We start from the raw sequence: 19,067 nt of genomic DNA, 5'->3' as shown, positions 1-19,067 counted from the left end.
AGGACCAGACTAAATAGATATAAAATATCCAACTTATAGTAAAAGAAGAGGACGATATTGTTCTACACATTATTTCCAGAAAAGAAATGGAAAGAAGTAGCACTTCATAAGAGACGCAATACCTTCTGGGTTAATTTTCGAAAATTTTACGATGTAGTAATTTTTCTGAATTTAAGGCATTATGTGTTTTTCAGTAAATACCCTGGAGCATAATTATTTTTACCAAAACATAAAACATCATAAAACATGTATTAAACAACATTTTATTTAATTTGTCAATTATCAGTATTAGTTTTATTTACACTACACATACATGGTATATTATACTAATGTGTATTCTTTGCGTCATCAGCATGTATACGGTATGGTCGGGGAAGAATAGCTAAATTGTGAAAAAGGGGAAAAAAGAAAAATAAACTGCTGTACAGTAAATGAAACCACGCAACAGTATATACAATTACTTCAATCACCTCTGCCCTGGGCATCTACAAATATGAAATACTTGCTTATTCATTTATAATAATTTGATAATAGACTATAACATAAAAGAATGGCTATGGAACCCATTTTATGTGTAATGGATAGTTTTACTTTTATATTGTAAGGTTCAGTAAGGTTTAGAATGTATTACTTTTACGTTTACGTAAGTGGTAAAGTAGAAAGTAAAAAGTACCACTGTAAATACACAATCATTATTCACTACACAATCATTATTCACTACACAATCATTATTCACATCAATCATTATTAATAGTCAATGTAGAATAGATAGTAGTAGCAATAGTGATGCTAAATGGAACTTTGCTTAGGAACAGCTTGTATTCCGTCGGACTGTTTTAGCGAAACACCGGGGTGGCGCTCCGGCGGTCTTTTTGATTTGAGATTTGTTTATCAAACTAAAAGGTTTTTTTTATTGTTTTTTTTCGCTACTAAAATAATTACTTAAGAGGTTGACTATTGCTTTCTTTTGTTTTGTGAACATCAAATTGAGTTTATAAGCCTGTGTCGAGGGTAAATTTATGTCATGTTAATTCACATCCACTCACTCGGGCGTTCACTAAAACCTCTGCAGTTTGTTCAGCATGAACACCTCGGGTCCTCAGAAAAAAAGGAGCTACATGGGACAGCACCAGGTCAAAAAGAAAACAAGGTGAGTAACCTGTTTCACTTCATTTATCTGCAATGACATTTATGAACAGTCAGCTGTTGCTTGGAGACACCAATATTAATATAATCGCCAGTCGTACGTGTTGAAGTAATGAATGCACTTATTTCTGCGCACAGCTTCCAAGCTCATGATGAGCCACCAAACGGAGACAGACAGAAAACAAGCCTGTCAGACAAAACAAACGGATCACAGAACAGCAACAAAGACAACCACACGGTGAGTGGAACAGCTTATTTTACTCTCTCTGTCCTTCTTTGATTCAAATAAATCATAAGCATTGTTTTTTGTCTTAGAACGGAGGAGCTGTGTTTCTGCTGGGGGAGTCCACTTTAGCTCTCAGTGAAGAGGTCCTGCTGGCGCTAGACGTTGTGGACCCTGTGAAGCTCGCAGTAAACAGACATGCCCTGGAAAGACCATCATCAGCATCAACTCCCTCTGCCCCTTTACGCCCCCTTGCACTAGTTGCACAAAATGAAAAGGAGAGAGATTTGGTGCAGATCAGAGATGGAGCATCGTTTCACCCCTCAGACAAAAGATCCCGCAGACACCCTTGCCCTATTGATGGAGTCTGTGAGCCTAGAGGGGATAGCAAGCGAGCGAGATGGAGAGCTGACTGCAAAGAGCTTGCTCAAAAGCTTCTCTTCAGTGAGGACTCGGAGGAAGTGGAACATCCACAGAGCACTACTTCAAAGCTTGCTTCTGCCGTTGTCAACGTTGTAGCTTGCCAGAACACACAAAAGAGTCAGCAAGCAGGCACTTCCAGCATGTGTGTTTTAACTTGTCTAGCTTTTGTATAATTTCTTTAATGTCCTCCTGAACTGCTTCTGTCAACATATTCTCTCTTGCTCTGTTCCACAGCCAGAAGCTTGTGTCTAAAAGAAAGAGTTCTCCTTTTAGCGAAGACAAAAGTGGGTCAAGTAAGAATGGCCATCTATCCAGGGACTACATCTTGTTCAGCCCCACCCGTCTCGCAGCAGCTATGAAGAGGGCCAAACTCCAGCAATCGTTACAGAGTCAGTCTGCTTCTGTGCTCACAGTCCCCAGCGGCTTAGAGCTCAGCACTCTCAGTGACACATTGCCTCATCCAGGTAAAGTACACCAGGCACTGACATAAAACTGTCGAGCTAGATTAACCATTCAGCTGGCTGCTGGACGAAACACAGATGAACTATTGTATGTGTTACTGCATACAGCTTAGGAATGTGCACAGAAATAATCAAGGTTGTAAAATTTGATATGATAAGTAAACCCTCTTCAGAACATGGTTTCAATATCAACGTTCATAGCATACATATCAATAGCAACATTTCCAAGCTGCTTCCCCTTAGATGAGACATGAGGTAGGGGATTTTGTTTGTTTAGCACCAATCGCCAACAAAGCAGTTAAAACTATTTTACATAAGACAAGGAAAGGCATGAAGACGAGAAGAAAAAAGGCCCAAATAAAATAAAGTTGCCTCATATTGAATATAATCAAAGGCAGTGGTGCGACCACTGATCACAGTTTTGAGGCCCTGCAGCAGGTGGCTATTTTATCCTTTTAGTAAACCAGTTTTGCAGCTTGTATGAATGGCTTTCTTGTTCATGTGTGCCCAGATTTGGACTGTTTCAATAAACTGTATTCATATTTGACATGTGTGTGACATGATCACATATCTGTTTTAAACAAAGCATTGAAGATTTTGATTCAATACTACGTGTAATAACTTGTGTCCTACTGTAGGTCCTGCCTTGTGTGTTCCTCCTGACCAAGCTGAAAAGCTGTTGCTCTCCAACTGGGGCTTACCAAAACCTGTGCTGGACCGATACCAGAAACATGGAGTGACTCGGATGTTTGAGTGGCAGGCTCAGTGCCTTGCTGTTGGACAGGTGCTGCAGGGAGGTAACCTGGTGTATTCTGGTAAGAATCTCAATGTTTTATGTTTTCTTTATTCTCTCCTCTATGATCTCAAGGTTTCTAAAGTGGGTCTTGGGGAGGGAGGAGCAACAGGCATATCAGTTGGGAAAATCTTTTCAATTATTATTTGTATTGCTGTTATTATTATTATTATTGTTTCGTTTTGTGTTTTTTTTTTTTTTAATTTTATTTCAGCCCCTACTAGTGCTGGAAAAACTCTGGTGTCAGAGCTGTTGATGTTAAAGCGTGTGTTGGAGACAAAAAGAAAAGCTCTCTTTATCCTGCCATTTGTCTCTGTTGCAAAAGAGAAGATGCATTACCTTCAGGTGCGTGAGCAGTGAACAGAGAAATTCATGCATATGGTTATGGACAAAGTGTTTTCTGTGTATATGTCTCAGTCTAACACACTTGTGTATCTTATCTTGTAGAGCATATTTGAAGAGGCAGGAGTTCGGGTGGAGGGGTACATGGGCAGCACCTCTGCTGCTGGAGGGTTCACAGCTCTGGACGTAGCTGTTTGCACCATAGAAAAAGCCAACTCTCTTCTTAACAGACTCATTGAAGAGAATAGTATGACTCTTCTAGGTAATAAATTTGTTATAGGTGCTAGTACTGAAACAGTTGAACAATTGAGTCGTCAATTGACGGTCATGTCAAACTTTTGCTTAACTGCAGCTTTTCAAGTTTAAGAAGTTCCTTCTTTTCTCACTTTTATCAGTGTAAACTGAACGCATTTGGGTTATTTGCAGGTATTTTATAAACTGAAATAAAAGAAGTAATTTACCAAAGTCAGTACACTACAGTAAATTACTAAATACAGAAATACTAAATTCTAAAAGATATTATTGCTTTGCAGTCCTAATTGTTTGCATTCATTGATATAATTAATAGAGAATGAGTTTGTTATTTTTGTGCTTCAAGGTATGGTGGTAGTAGATGAGCTGCATATGGTTGGAGATTCTGGAAGAGGATACCTGCTGGAATTGCTCTTAACTAAAATCCGCTACATTGCACAGAAGCAGAACAGCATGGGGTCTGTGCCATTTATTTAATTTTTTTGGCCTGACCTTTTCTGAATTTGCAGTCTTTAAAAATCATGCTCCTCTGCCAAAAGTGTTAATTAGTCTTTCTGCAGGTCTCTTTCTGAGGGCATTCAAATAATCGGTATGAGTGCCACTTTGCCAAACCTCTCGCTCCTGGCTAGCTGGTTAGGTGCAGAGCTGTACCAGACAGACTATAGACCTGTACCCCTGCAGGAGCACCTCAAGGTGGGCTGCAACATCTATGACCAGAGTCTCTCTGTGGTCCGACATTTTACTCCTGCACTCCACGTTAAGGTAACTGAGTAAAGTCCAGAGATGAGACATAGTTTGTCATGAATAGTAGTATATTAACAGATTCTTTACGTCATAGGGTGATGATGACCACGTAGTAAGCTTGTGCTATGAGACAGCGAGAGAGGGCCACTGCGTGCTGCTATTCTGCCCTTCAAAGAACTGGTGTGAGAAACTGGCAGATACTATCGCGAGAGAGTTTTACAACCTCAGACATGCTGGTTTGTGAAGCTTAAATACTTATTTCAGAATGAGGTAGAACAATAGCCTGTTTTTGCAGCATGTTATGATATGCACATTCAGTTTTTTAATGAATTTATTATATTTGAGTCACAGAATTTTATCTCAAATCTTATGGTGTGTTGTGTTTGGTATGTTTTTTCTCAGAGCGTCAGAGCGAAGCTGAGCCTCAGACAGTGCGTCTGGATCAGGAGGGACTAGTGGATGTAATAGCTCAATTAAGACGAACTCCAGCTGGTTTGGACCCCATCCTGCAGCGCACTGTGCCATGGGGCGTGGCCTTCCACCATGCTGGTGAACACATTTATGCAATCCTTTTAACCACAGCTGAGTCTAGACTACTGGATATTAAACCTAATTTGATGCCCCCACATTCAACAACTATTGTCAATAGTTGTTGAATAATATAACTATATTGTTATATTAAATCAACTTAGTTTAATTTCTTATTGGTCACCTGGTTGGGGCCTGCCACGCAGTTTGAGAACCATTGTTCTAGACTAAATGCAATATTTTTTTGAGTATGTTTATATGAGTTAATGTTTGACTCTGCAGGATTAACATTCGATGAACGTGACGTGTTGGAGGGAGCTTTTCGCCAGGGCATGATCAGAGTCCTGGCTGCCACCTCGACCCTCTCATCAGGGGTTAATCTCCCAGCGCGCAGGGTCATCATTCGAACTCCCACATTCAACGGTCACTTGCTGGATCCGCTCACATACAAACAGATGGCAGGACGAGCAGGAAGAAAAGGAATTGACACTACAGGTGTGTGAAGTCTTTCATGAATGAATGAAGTTTATTTTGTTTGCAAAAAAAATTAAGTTTAGAGTTTTATTTTGTGTTTTATCATTTTGTTCTTTCCTTCTAGGTGAAAGTGTGCTGGTGTGTAAGGAGGCAGAGCGTCAGAAAGGTATCACTCTGCTTAAAGGTGCTCTTCAGCCAATCAGCAGCTGCCTGGTGAGAAGAGAGGGTGAAGGTGTTACCACTAGCATGCTACGAGCCATCCTGGAGGTATGATTATTATTCAAACTGGTAGGAATAGTAACAAGTTATGCTTAAAGTAGATTATTTCCTTCTTTTATAACAGCTATTGCGCTAGTTTAACTGATGTACGGTCAAGGTACTTTACCTAACCTCACAGTGACTAAACAAGCAGCTGCGTCAAGATGTCTGTAAATGTTTTGTCTTCCTTATTCCCCTCATTCTGACACACAGATAATCGTTGGAGGTGTAGCCAGCACTCCGCAAGATGTGAGATTGTATGCTTCGTGCTCACTTCTGGCTGCCAGCATGAAATGTCATGGCAAAAACGTCTCCAAAGAAGAGGCCAGTAAAGGCTCTATTGAGACCTGTGTTGAATGGTTGATGGAGAATGAATTTATTAACATTCAAAAAGATGGACAAGGTAATCCCACAGTTTTGATAATATCCTGCAGTATTCATCCTTTCATATCCTTTCATATCACTGCTAAACTGGCACATGATGAATAGGCCTTCAATAATATTATGTTCTGGTAGAAATGCATATTTCAAATAGTCATTTTCAACATTTAAAAAAAAATGTTTTCACAGTTAATTGATAAAAGACTAATTTCACTGTGATTCCTTTACTTTCTTTGATCCTAGTATCATTTTCTTATCAGATTTTCAGTGAATTATATGCTCTCTGTCTCATGTCTTTGCATACCCAGACGAGCGGTACTGTCCAACTCAACTTGGCGCCGCCACCCTTTCTTCCTCCCTATCTCCTCCTGAGGCTCTAGGAATATTTGCAGACCTGCAGCGGGCCATGAAGGGTTTTGTCCTGGAAAATGATTTGCACATTTTGTACCTGGTACATATATTAAAACTTGCTGGAACATTTTCTGTTGGCTATATAATACCTCTTAAGGTTGTTGATACATGCCTAATGGTGCTTAAATCCTAACTTTCTTATAGGTAACAAAAATATTTTGAGAGGACACGTCTCTTAAAATTCCACACTGCTGCTCCAAATCTAAATATTTGAAATACTGTGTCCAAATTCTCCTCAGATCACTCCACTGTACGCAGAGTGGACCACCATAGATTGGTATCAGTTCTTCTGTCTGTGGGAGCAGCTGTCATCATCGATGAAGAGAGTAGCAGAACTGGTTGGCGTCCAGGAAGGCTTTTTGGCACGATCTGTCGGCGGGAAACTTGTTGCCAAGACAGAAAAGCAGCACAGACAAATGGCTATTCATAAACGGTAAAACACATTTATTATAATTTGAAAGTCATGTGTATAACATATACTTACTGAATATCCTTTACATTTAGTTTTCAGTTCACATGTTCAGAACCTCAAACTGCTGCAAACCTTGAATCAGGGTTTAGTACTGGATTACATTATATTGTTCATTGTGTGCATAGTGATTCCTAACATTGCGGCCCTTGTTTAAAAGCTGACTCATATGAGAAGCACAGGGAAAAAACCCAACCCCCAAACAAATAAGGGATATATTTCATTACTGGAAAAAGTATATTCTTTTGTTTGACTGAATCCTTTGTAATTCCCATCTTCTTTTCTTTCACTTGCTCTCAGGTTTTTCACAACTCTTGTACTGCAGGATCTGGTGAATGAGGTGCCTTTGGGAACTGTTGCAAACAAATACAACTGCAGTCGTGGGCAGTTACAATCTCTGCAGCAGTCTGCTTCCACGTATGCAGGTAGATACTTCAGAGATTCAGACAAGTTGTTCCAGCGCCTCTGGAGGCTTGAGCGTAAAGCTTTTCTGAGGCTTGCAGCAGAGAACACGTTACACTTTAGAATACGCACCCTTTGAATTTGTGACAAAACTTTACCTTTAAACAGAACATTAACAAGAACATTAACTCAATGCAAGAGGCAGGAACACTTCTGAGTGGTAGATACGCAGGAGAGACTTACCTCCACTACAACTTAAATGTGTTTCTGCACCTATATACATAACTTATAGACATGTATCCATCATTCATAGTTGTCCATGTTTTTCAGTCAGGTTAGTATGAGATTTTCTAAGGTAATTCATGTTAACATATTTCGTTCCAGTGTGCATCAGGCGTTTCGCTGGATCAGAATGGATCTAAATGCTGTTGAATCAGTGATCAGTGTAACCACAACAAGAAACGAAAGAAAAACAGAACAAAAAGCAACATGTTGGTAACTAAGCATGTAAATGTGTTCCCTCAGGTATGGTAACTGTGTTCTGCAAGCGTCTTGGCTGGCACAACATGGAACTGCTTTTATCCCAGTACCAGACCAGGTTGAGCTTTGGAGTCCAGAGGGAGCTGGTCGACCTGGTCAGAGTTTCCCTTCTGAATGCAACTCGAGCCAGAGCGCTCTACACCCAAGGCCTCTGCACTGTCGCAGAGCTGGCCAGGGCCACCGCAGCTGATGTTGAGAAAGCCCTGCGGAATGCCATCCCATTTAAGAGGTAGGTGTGTATTTGTGTTAAAGATATGAAGTCCCTGATAGGTCACTGAAGAATGGCACTTATTTGGTTCTGCTGTCTAGGCAAATAATGGCATTGCTTTTTAAATTTTTAATCAGCAAATCTGATACAGTTTTTCAAATGTGCTACGTACTGCATAAAAGGTATTTAAGAATTAAATGGGAAAAAATGGGTGGGCGGAGCATCTTAGTGGTGCATAAGGCACATAAGACTGCTTCCATCAAGGCCAGTGCATTTTTCATTTTTTGCAATTTTAAAGAAAGCGACCTGGGTCTGCAGAAATATTTATTGGGTTTTTCCTTTGCCTGTGCTCCATTTCTCAAGAACTGTGACCTGGTAAATGTTGCAGAACGCTGCTGGAAAAACAGAAAAATAATATTGCAAAGAAATTAATCAGTGTATTATTAATTAATCCAGTTCAGATGAACTGGATTAATTTTTTTATTAATAACTTTTAAAGTTAATGCAACTGAAAAATCCTGATGTGCTTACAGGAGGAACATAATTATATGCACATCATTCAAAAAAAAGGAATAACAATTGAACAACTGCACTGTGAATCAAACTAAAAAACAATTTAAACTACCCCCGTAATGTAGCTGGTGTGGTAAACCATCTAAACTCAAACTCAATTTCAAAAGGTATGCACTCAAGTTATAATCTCCTGAGAACTTTATAACCTATAACCAGTCTTGTACTGTCTGCCTTCATCAGCTCCAAGCGTGCAGTGGATGAGAGTGAAGTGGAGGCAGCTGAGAGACGAAGCCTCCGATGTGTCTGGGTGACTGGTGGACGAGCTCTCACAGAACAGGAGGCAGCTGTTGAGATAGTGTCTGAGGCAAGGCTCCTTCTTCAAGAAGACCTGGCCCAGTTAGGAATTCACTGGGATCCTACAAGTCTTCCTCCTGGGGCTCCTGCTGTAAACAGCCCTGATGATCACTCTGGGGATTCGGACACCTCGTCCTCCTCGTGTCTCAGTGTACAAGAACCAGAGACAAACAATGATCATGGAGAAGAGATTAGGGAAGGCTGTAAAAGTGATGAAAAGATGTCTGAAGTGAAAATGGAGGGAAGGAACAGCAGGGAAAAAGGGGAAGCAGGAAAAGAGCAGGGGAAGTTAGGAGTGATGGAATCAAAGAATATATTGGAAGATCCCAGAAAGGAAGGCAGATCTGACCCAGAAATCGGGGAAGCAAACAGAGAAAGAAAAAATGAAACATCAAAAGCAGTGACAAAGAAATCAATAACAAATGCTGCAGAAAATCAAGGTGAAAACGCAGAGAACATAGGGTCAGAGCAGGAAGAGAAGGAGTGCCACAAAGCAAAGCGAAAAGAAAGAGACGCAGATGGAGTCACGGTCTCAATCAGGCCAAAGAATTGTCAAGTAAATCAGCCTGTTCCTGAACAGAGCCTAACACAGGAGTTGGCTGAGATTATATCTAGCCCCCTGCCCGTGCCTGCACCGGGACCACAGCCTCAGGCCTCACCTTCTCCAATACTGCTTCCACGTTTTAGAGCGCCAATATCACGGGCAGAACAACAGCAAACGGTTTCCACAAGGACAGTGAAAGGAGACTGCACCACAGGACTCACTGTTTCACCTGTGCAACCTGGTATACTGAAGAGAGCCTTAAGAAAAGTCCTGCACTCCATACAGACTGACAAAAATCTGCAAGATAACGTTGAGACCGCAGAAACGTCACACTCGAAACCTGCAATAGTTTCTTCAGTCAAAAATTCAGCTCATTCAGGTCAGCTGCTAGTAACTATTCCTGCCCCTCACCGTATGCACGAAACCCCTCCTCGTACACCTACAAATCCAGACACATTAAACTCTCCCCTCTCGGACTCCTCTGCCACTGTTCCTGAGGCCAAGCGAAGACGGATGGATGGCAGAGAGAAGTTTTCATCTCCTGAGCTCTATGGAGGAGATAAGACAGATGATGAAATTGAGGGGGATGTTAAAACGGGAGAAGAGAGTTTTGGTGACAGCTTTGAACTGGACACTCAGACAGAGAGAATCATTGTTCAACAGACAGATGAGGTCGTCCGATGTATGGATCAGGAAGTTGAAACAAAAAAGAGAAGAGAAGATCAATTGTTGGAAGTAGCTGCAGGTCTGGAGGAAAATGGACATGAAAGAACAAATGGACTTAAAGGGCCAGACAAAGCACACCCCAGCTTCAATGTTTCTCTCTCAGATAGCCAGATGGAGCTCATCCTCAATACCAGCCATCAGGTAAGAGACTGAAACATATATTATGCTAGAATTGTGTGAATATGGTCGTCTTTATAAATACTTATTTGTTCCTTTCTCAAAGATTTCACCTGAGCCAGGAGGTGGTGATAACATGAATAAAGATGAAAATGAAGGTGCATTTAATGATGAGGCCCCGGATCCTAATCAGACCTCTTCTGTGAGTCTTAACAGAAGCAGTAGCTTCCTTTTTGACAGCTTATATCACAGCCCTCTGCTGGCGGATCTGAGCCCGCACCAGATCCCTGACCAATCAGATGAGGAGGAATCTATAAACCAGGAGGTGAAAGAAAAGCGTGCTTCATCGACCCAGGAGAGACGACGCAGTGAGCTTCTTGCCAACCAGGAAGCAGAGAAACAGGAGGCAATCCAATGGGGCGAGTCTTTCTTTAACCTGTCAGAGTGGGGTGACTCGCTGCTGATCGGTGAACACTATCTGGAAAGGCAGAGTTTGTTCAGACAAGCAGACGGTACTGAACAAGAGCATGAGCAAGTGAACCCAGAGCAGAATGTTCTGTGTGAAGGACAGATGCAGCCACAACTCACTACTACACCTCAAAATGAACATGATGAGAAAAATCTAAAAAACATTAAACAGTGTAGCACACAAGAAAGTGTTAACCCAGGAGGGAGACAGGAAATAGGTATTGAAGATGTTGAAAATGCAAAACATGTAGAGACTAAAGGAGAAGAGAAGGAAAAGAAAAAGAAAATGGATGCCATATTGTCACATAATACAGTTTTTAAACAACCCTTTCAGCAAAATGCTCCAGAAAGTGCATTTGATTGTAGCCCTGGTTTACAAGATATCTTTGACCGCTGGCCTAGCATGTCTGACCAGCCCTTGCAAAACACAACAGAAGGCCTCACGGTCATTCAAACGCATGCTGCTGCTGCTGCAAACACAGCTGGTGCTCCACTGATACCAGAGTCTTCGAAGCAAGCAGGCAAAAAGAGGGAGAAGTTACAGCAATCTGCTGCTACAAGTAACTCTAAAGAAGGACGATCTTTAAGAAGTGACAGTGAAAATTTACTAGAAAGACCAGGCTCTGCTGGTGACCTCATTCCCCCAACTCAGGAAACACCACCTGTTACACCAAGAGTAAAGCTGACCACCTCATCCATCCAGTCACCACTGAACCAGTCGATTCCGTCAAGCCGCTTTCAAGAAAAATTGGCAATTGCAAAATGTCCTAAAACTCCCACAGGAAACCATAATCTTCGATCAGTAGTTTCTGCTTCTGACAATAAGAGTCTAGAATCAACAACTGATCACCACCAAAAACGTGGACAGGAACCACAGACGCTACCTAATCCTGAACTAACAACTGTTCTGCAGTCAAATTTGAAAACCACATCCACCAGCGAGACCCTCGGCCCTCCCCGACACTCTGTTCCTCCATCCCCACAGCCTCTCTCTGATACAGAGTCACCTGTGTTTCACGAAAGCTTCACGCTTCAGCTGTCCCAGGATGCGTCTGTCTGTTCCAGCAACTCCGGGACTTTCTCCATCATAGACGTGGCAAGCGACAGGCGCCTCTTTGAAACGTTCATTAAAGAGTGGAAAACAAAACAGCGCTACTCTCTGGCTTTGGCCTGTGAAAGGACAGAGCAGCCTGAGGGGGAAATAGGAAGGAAACACAAGAGAGGTAACTGAAGAGTCATTTAGGGTGAAGCAGTTCCAAGGCACTCAATATATTTGCATCATCTGACAAAATTTCTTTAGCACCTGTATTTTTTTCTCGTCAGCATAAGCACCACTAAATTAGCCTGTGATGAGATCAGTGACTTCATCCATTTATTTTCTGTGCAGAGTCAGCAGCTCAGCACAGGCTCAACACGCCTGTTGGATTTCCATTAAGGAACAGCGAAGGGCTTGTTCTGATTGGATTGTCTGTATGCTGGGGAGGAAGAGACGCATACTATGTATCCCTGCAGGAAGAGCAGAGCAAAGGTAGCGATCGAAAAATACATGCAGGTTGACGTTACCAGCTCGCTCTTTAACAGTGTTTTCTCAGTTGACCTTGTTTGCATTTCCCTTAGGCCTGAGCGCCAGTCTGGCCCCTCCTCCACTGGATAATGACTTGCCAGTAAATGAGAGGCTGGAGCAGGTGAAAGCTTGTCTGAGCAGCCAATCAGCTGGTCATGAAGTGCGTGCGGTAGTTGTATATGACATCATACAGGTGTACAAGACACTTGTACTGAGCTGTGGAATCAGCTTGGAAGGAAACTGTGAAGACCCAAAGGTGAGAAAACAGAAAAACACTGAAGTCACGTGTGCAACCTGACACTTCTCCATTCAAGTGCAGTTCATATTAAACTATCATTTTTATCTCAACCTGTGAGATTTTGTGATTGCACCTTGGTAATATGTAAGGCTGACACTTTGAGACTTTTTGTATTTATTATAAACGATAAGAGATAATCCATCCATCCACCTCTTACTGCTTATCCGGGGTCGGATCGTGGGGGCAGCAGTCTGGGCAGAAAAGCCCAGACTTCTCTCTCATTTCGGACACATCTTCCAGCTCACCCAGGGGGATATCAAGTCTTTTCCAAGTCAGCCGAGAGATACAATCTTTCCCGTGAGCAATAAGAGATGATCTGCTTATACTTATTAACATATTTTCTCAGCAATATGTAAAAATAAATGTCCATTTCGTCTCAGATACACTAATAACATTACGGGTTAAATACAGCTGCCATGCTTGGAGGGAAAAAATTGTTAAAGAAAATAAATGTCATGCTGAAGTTGTGAATATCTATCACAGGTTGCGTGTTGGCTGCTGGACCCTGGCAGTGAGGAGAGGACTTTACCCAACATGGTCACTGTCTACTGTCCAGAAGAGTTACCGCTGCTGGACGGACTTGGAAATGCACATTCACACTGTCCCCGTGTTAGGGCGGCAACCACAAGCGTGCTCGTACACGCCGTCATGAACCATCTGACCGGCATGCTAGAGAAAGAGGGCACACTGGGTATAGAAACTCACACTCCATGTGTTCAGAAATATGTGTTTAGACATTTGTTTAACAATATTGTACATATATGTCAGATTTCTTCAGGAGCATAGAGATGCCTTCCCAGGTTTGTTTGGCCCTGCTGGAACTGAACGGAGTCGGCTTCAGTGTTGAAGAGTGTGAACGACAAAAACACGTCATGCAAGCCAAACTGTCTGTGCTGGAATCTGAAGCTTACGCTCTGGCTGGACACAGCTTCTCCCTCACCTGCGTCGATGACATTGCACAGGTCAGACACTTCTTCTCCATCCCAGCTACATTTTTGAGTAAAATTGCCAATTAGTCTGCGCAAAGCGTAGTAAGACTTCTGAACTTGTGTGTGCTCACATGTATGCCGCAGGTGTTGTTCTTAGAACTCCACCTACCTCCAAATGGTGACGCAGGTGGATCAAAAAGTAAGAAAACTCTGGGATACACGAGGAGGGCAGGTGGCAGAGTGCGACTTGGGAAGCAGTTCAGCACCACAAAGGTGAAGCAATTTCACATTTCACCAAATTAATGTTGCTCCTGCACCTAATTGCTGTCAAGAAACGTATTTATTATATTATAAAACTGTAAATCATTATTTTGGCTTCGTAACTCTAGCATTTATTTCTCGAAGCAGGATGTTCTGGAGAAACTTCGCCCGCTGCACGCGTTGCCAGGTGTAATTCTGGAGTGGAGACGTATCACTAACGCCTTGACTAAAGTGGTCTACCCTCTGCAGAGGGAAAAACAATACCACCCCACACTGGAGATGGACAGGATATACCCCATCGCTCAAACACACACAGCCACAGGTAAAACACAAACACCAGCACACGAAGACTTCTGAGATTTCACTGCTGTCAAATACATTTTCCCTTTAGGTTAAATATGAAGCCTGTAGTGACTCGGCTCATTCTGTCCTCAGGTAGAGTGAGTTTTACCGAGCCAAACATACAGAACGTCCCCAAAGACTTTGAGATTCACATGCCCACCATGGTGGGTGAGAGCCCACCTTCACAAGATGGTTGTTACAGGACGACCAAAGCAGGGTAAGGTTAAACTTGATCAAAGTGTTTTGTTTTTAAAAGGGGAATTCATCAAGTTTTAATTATATAAATATGTTTTTTTTAATTTAGCATTTTCTATGTTACAAAGAAACAAACAGGAAAGCGAAAGAAACGAACAAGAGGTCATGAGATGCAAAGACAGTCAATAAAAAGAAAAGAAAAGAAAAAAAAGAAAAAAGACAACTGTATATGTAAATGAGAAAACACGTTTCTCACTAAATGAATTCAGTTTCAGATTTTCTTTAGAAATGAAGTTGGCAGCTGTTACTGTAGGCCTGACTGCAGTTTTTAAATTTATTTTACAGTACATGTAACTAGGGCTGCTCGATTATGGCAAAAATGATAATCACGATTATTTTCACTGAAATTGAGATCACGATTATTTGACGATATTTATTTAACCCTTTAAGACCTACCATAGAACCAAGTCCGCCAGAGCTTATATTATTTTTTTTGTACATGCTGTAGTGCCATTTGTGGGAGCATTTCAAGTTGCTATACATCAATACAACTGTTATAGCCCATATTTTAATAATATGTATGCATTAAGTCCATAGTAACTACATTAATTGCAAACAAGTGCAATAAACTACAAAAAAATTGAAAATCGTTTTTGTTTTGTTTACATATATTTCTACTTGGAGAAATTTAAGAGGTTTATCCCTCAAAACTTTAAATACAAAAAAGTTGCAAAAAATAGTTTACAACAACAGGAAATTTATTTTGAGTGTCTTCATAGTTTTATTTTGGAGATACAGCAATTTTTATATACTGCAGGAAAAACAAAAAAAACAATCCTATGATGCAAATTTGCAAAGAAAACAGCACGTGCATCAAAATAAACTATTTCCAGCTGTGCAATTCGAGTTCTAAGCATCCCAGCAACTATTCAGAAAAGTATAGAGTCAAACATGACTTATAAAAACACTAGTATAAGTATAGTATAGTATAGTTTTTTACTTAAGGCCTACAAGTAAAAAACTACATTTTCCGCAAAAATGACATCACTTCCGGTTTCGGGCAGGAAATGCGATAGTTCGAGTTGAGTCTTTTTCAAAGTGGGAAGTGTTAGGAACAGCTGATGGATCGGCAAAGCGTGTTTCTGGAATATTATGTTTTTGTTCCTGCAAGCGCTTTTTATGCAATTTTTGCAAAGCTTTATGTGGAACGAAACCGTGACCGAGGACAAGCTGATGGCATAAGATGTAAGTACAACTCCTCCGGTTTCATATGCAAAACAAATTATTGCGCTAGCTTAGCGGTTCAGGTTCTACAGGGATTTAAAAATAGTTACGCAAAACGGAGTGTGCTGCTCTGACCGGCTTTAAAGGGTTAACAATAACAATGTATTGAATAATGACTTTAAAAAATAATATAAAATAGTGTGCAAATACTGATAACAGTGCAAATGTTTGCAATATAAGAAATAAATGAAAAATGTAAACATCTATGTTTAGTCAACTTTGCAGTGTTGCTCTGTGGTGCAGCTACTACATCGTAGCAAAGTTTACACACTGTCTACTTGATCCACGTCTAACTCCGCCAACCCATAATGTTTCCACACCACTGAAGTTTTTTGTTTTTTTTTACCTCTTTTCAACCAACGGCAGTCACTCTCCTCTCCAAATAACTTCTGCTTAGCTTTCCGAGCTTCCCTCGGGTCCTCTTAATTGTTGTGACGCGTGTTCGAAATGGAGAGCGGTGCGCTTGACTTACCACACGGAGCAGCGCGAGAGTAAAGCATGAGGGAGGGTCTAATAATCGGCTCAGTCATTTTTAATGATCGTTGAAAGCCCAGATCGTAATCGTGATTAAAATTCGATTAATTGAGCAGCCCTACATGTAACTGTGTTAAAAATATGTGTTAAAATATGTAGTTTGTTTTATTTTCCTCCCGTCAAATGTGGCATATTACTTAATAATAACCTGTAAAGTATTTTCCAGTGGAAAAAGTCAATAAATTAAATGAAAAGTTTATTTGCCTGTGCTCATCTCTTTTATTATGCCGAATGTTCTGTTCATATTCATAGGTCTGTCTATGAAGTAGAAGTAGAAATAGGCCAACAACAGAGTAATAGTATTACATCCCTAAAATAATGCAAGAAGAATAATGCATTTTTTTTCCAAAACTAACCGCTTTAAAAGTTAAGTAGCTCGGCGTGATGTAGCAGGGTGGACTTGCTATAATGATTTTTTTACACTGTTGTTACAGAAAGAGGAGACGCTCTGTGGTATCTTCAGTCGCAGCTGGAACTTCAGAACAAGGCCCTGCCTTCTCTGTTAGCATGAGACATGCTTTCATTCCTTTTTCAGGTTAATATAATAATTCTCTAATAATAATACTACTGGTACATCCACGTATAGTTCATATCCTGTAGCTTTGCCTCAGGCGCTTCTATAAGCTTTGTACTGTTGTGTAGGTGGAATGATATTAGCAGCTGATTACTCCCAGCTGGAGTTGAGAGTGCTAGCTCATCTCTCAAAGGATCAGCGTCTCCTGCAGGTCAGTGAAATTTAAATCTGGTTAATGGAAAGAAAACAATATGTAAACTCAAATTGTGAACTTTGCATGTTCACCAGGTGCTGAATGGTGGAGCAGATGTGTTTCGCTGCATTGCAGCTGAGTGGAAGAGTGTCGAGCCAGAGTCAGTGAATGACAGCCTCAGACAACAGGCAAAACAGGTACAACTAGGCTGGAAAGGGTAGACAGCAAGGACATGCACACATGCAAGGTCACCAGGGGAGTACATGCTTCTGTGTTTGCAGATTTGCTATGGCATCATCTACGGGATGGGAGCAAAGTCTTTGGGGGAGCAAATGGGAGTGGATGAGAATGATGCAGCATGCTACATTGAGAGTTTCAAAGCCAGATACAAAGGTATACACTGGGGCTTCCCCACTACACATGTCTCAATATTAGTAATATCACTAATATTAGCCGTGTATTTCCGGTTGTTGCCACGGTGTCTCTTACACCCACGCAGACTGCTGCACACACGCATAATGTAGCTGTTCCCATGTGACTTTTTCTTCATCCAATTTGAGTCCATCTGAAAGACGCATGCATATTCTCTGCACTGTTATGCATCACACAATGCTAAAAAACACAAATTCTGCATATGAGACAATCCAGTTCATGGGATGTGCTGCAGTATACAGGTTGGAATATTGAGGGGTTTATAGCTACAATGAGATAACAGGAAAAAATAAAAACATTAAATGGAAATTATGTGCCTGTACTTGAAAAAAAGAGACACAGCAAGATCTTGAATGTTTGTTTGGTTGTTTTTTTGTTTTTTTTTTGGTAGTATGAAATGTTTTTTCTAATCTTATCAGTGTTGTGAAGATTAGACTTGTGTAAGTGTAAACTTCTTAACGTCGTTCAGTTATTATCAGTACTAAAACAAGCTGAGGAGCATAACAAGACCAAGAGTTGGATTGATAATCCAGTATAGCAGACCATGGTCAATTGTAGAGGGGGCTTGAACCACTGACATGTTTGCTTTAAACTGGTTAAACTTACTTCTACATTCTCATTTTAAAACATTTTCTTTCTGACATTTCAGGGATCAATGCTTTTCTTAAACAGACTGTGAGGAACTGTATAAAGGACGGCTATGTCCAGACGCTGATGGGTCGCAGAAGATATCTACCTGGAATAACCAGCAACAATGGACACATCAAAGCTCACGTGAGCACGAGTTCTTTGACAGAATTTAGATATGAAGCATGTCATTTAAAACGCATGCAGTGCTTCTTCCACTTTTTTCACCTTTTCCTTAAAACACAAAACTTTTTTAGGCAGAGCGGCAGGCAGTGAACACAACCGTACAGGGCTCTGCAGCTGATATTGTTAAACTTGCCACTGTCAACATCCAGAAACGGCTACGAAATACGTATCCTGCAGCTCCTCCGTCTCACCAGCACACAAATTCAGGTGACCTGAACACAAATTATCTCCTTTTTGGTTTTTTGCATTAATGTAATATGCAGGGAGCGATAACCCCTGCATCATGTTTAAGTCTGTAAATTAATCACGTCTGTAATCTCGTCAGTCCGTAATCATCGCAGAGCTGGAAGATCACAACTCAGAGGAGCTTACTTCATCCTGCAGCTGCATGATGAACTCATCTACGAAGCCACAGAAGAAGACCTCATACAGGTACATAAAGGAATTACTGTTTTGGTTGCACACAGCTGTGTGAAGTGTCTCTCACACTAACCTCTGCTTCTGTCAGGTTGCACAGATAGTCAAGAGAGAGATGGAGTCAGTAGTGAAACTCTATGTGAAGTTGAAGGCCAAAGTCAAAGTGGGACCCAGCTGGGGGAACCTGCAGGACCTCGATATATGAAATGTTACAGTTTGATATTTAAACCAGACACAATGCACTTTTCCTCAGTTATTACTATGTAGATACTGTGTTATGTTTTTAATCACTACAGTGGCAATGATGAAATGTAGCAGTCCCACTATGAGATCTGAATGAACTTTTGAATGTATTTATAATTTAATTTCCCAAGGTACTGTATCAAATTATATTTTTAGTTTGGAAAAAAACAAAAAACAAACCTCAGTTACATGTAATATTTTCTCTCTATAAATATCTGACGTAATAAATTCAAATCATAGTGTCTGTATTTGTTGTAAAGTTTGACTTCGA

The 19,067-nt window shown here is 40.9% G+C and overlaps 1 protein-coding gene across 2 annotated transcripts; it reads left to right on the top strand.

Annotated features, from left to right (window-relative positions):
- Positions 1 to 376: 376 nt before the first annotated feature.
- On the top strand, positions 377 to 19,044 carry polq (polymerase (DNA directed), theta). Of its 2 annotated transcripts, XM_026170910.2 has the most exons (35): positions 377 to 1,150; positions 1,285 to 1,384; positions 1,462 to 1,934; positions 2,027 to 2,256; positions 2,892 to 3,068; positions 3,261 to 3,391; positions 3,494 to 3,650; positions 3,987 to 4,098; positions 4,201 to 4,402; positions 4,479 to 4,620; positions 4,787 to 4,933; positions 5,195 to 5,407; positions 5,511 to 5,653; positions 5,858 to 6,047; positions 6,334 to 6,476; positions 6,676 to 6,869; positions 7,206 to 7,330; positions 7,833 to 8,076; positions 8,809 to 10,333; positions 10,416 to 12,000; positions 12,165 to 12,305; positions 12,395 to 12,597; positions 13,123 to 13,330; positions 13,408 to 13,601; positions 13,713 to 13,841; positions 13,977 to 14,151; positions 14,265 to 14,388; positions 16,619 to 16,719; positions 16,827 to 16,909; positions 16,987 to 17,088; positions 17,173 to 17,284; positions 17,973 to 18,097; positions 18,208 to 18,343; positions 18,462 to 18,568; positions 18,645 to 19,044. In XM_026170910.2, exons 1-35 carry the CDS (start codon positions 1,083 to 1,085, stop codon positions 18,756 to 18,758), a joined length of 8,355 nt encoding a protein of 2,784 aa, XP_026026695.2. In that variant the 5' UTR covers positions 377 to 1,082; the 3' UTR covers positions 18,759 to 19,044. The 2 variants fall into 2 exon arrangements, with proteins under 2 accessions (XP_026026695.2, XP_080159050.1); XM_080302924.1 differs by having other exon boundaries at positions 2,892 to 3,391.
- Positions 19,045 to 19,067: the final 23 nt, after the last annotated feature.

Source organism: Astatotilapia calliptera, chromosome 6, assembly GCF_964374335.1.
Source record: "Astatotilapia calliptera chromosome 6, fAstCal68.1, whole genome shotgun sequence".
In the NCBI taxonomy this organism is placed as follows: Eukaryota; Metazoa; Chordata; class Actinopteri; order Cichliformes; family Cichlidae; genus Astatotilapia; species Astatotilapia calliptera.
The sequence above is the reverse complement of the archived record's forward strand: the minus strand, read 5'-3'. Positions and strand labels throughout refer to the sequence as shown.

What these genes read in the sequence shown, in the direction of transcription:
- polq (XM_080302924.1), top strand. Translation starts at nt 1,083, where the DNA reads ATGAACACCTCGGGTCCTCAGAAAAAAAGGAGCTACATGGGACAGCAC. An exon ending in CAGAAGCAGAACAGCATGGG is followed by an intron (nt 4,099 to 4,200) that starts GTCTGTGCCATT and finishes GTCTTTCTGCAG; the next exon opens with GTCTCTTTCTGAGGGCATTC. An exon ending in CATTCAAAAAGATGGACAAG is followed by an intron (nt 6,048 to 6,333) that starts GTAATCCCACAG and finishes TTGCATACCCAG; the next exon opens with ACGAGCGGTACTGTCCAACT.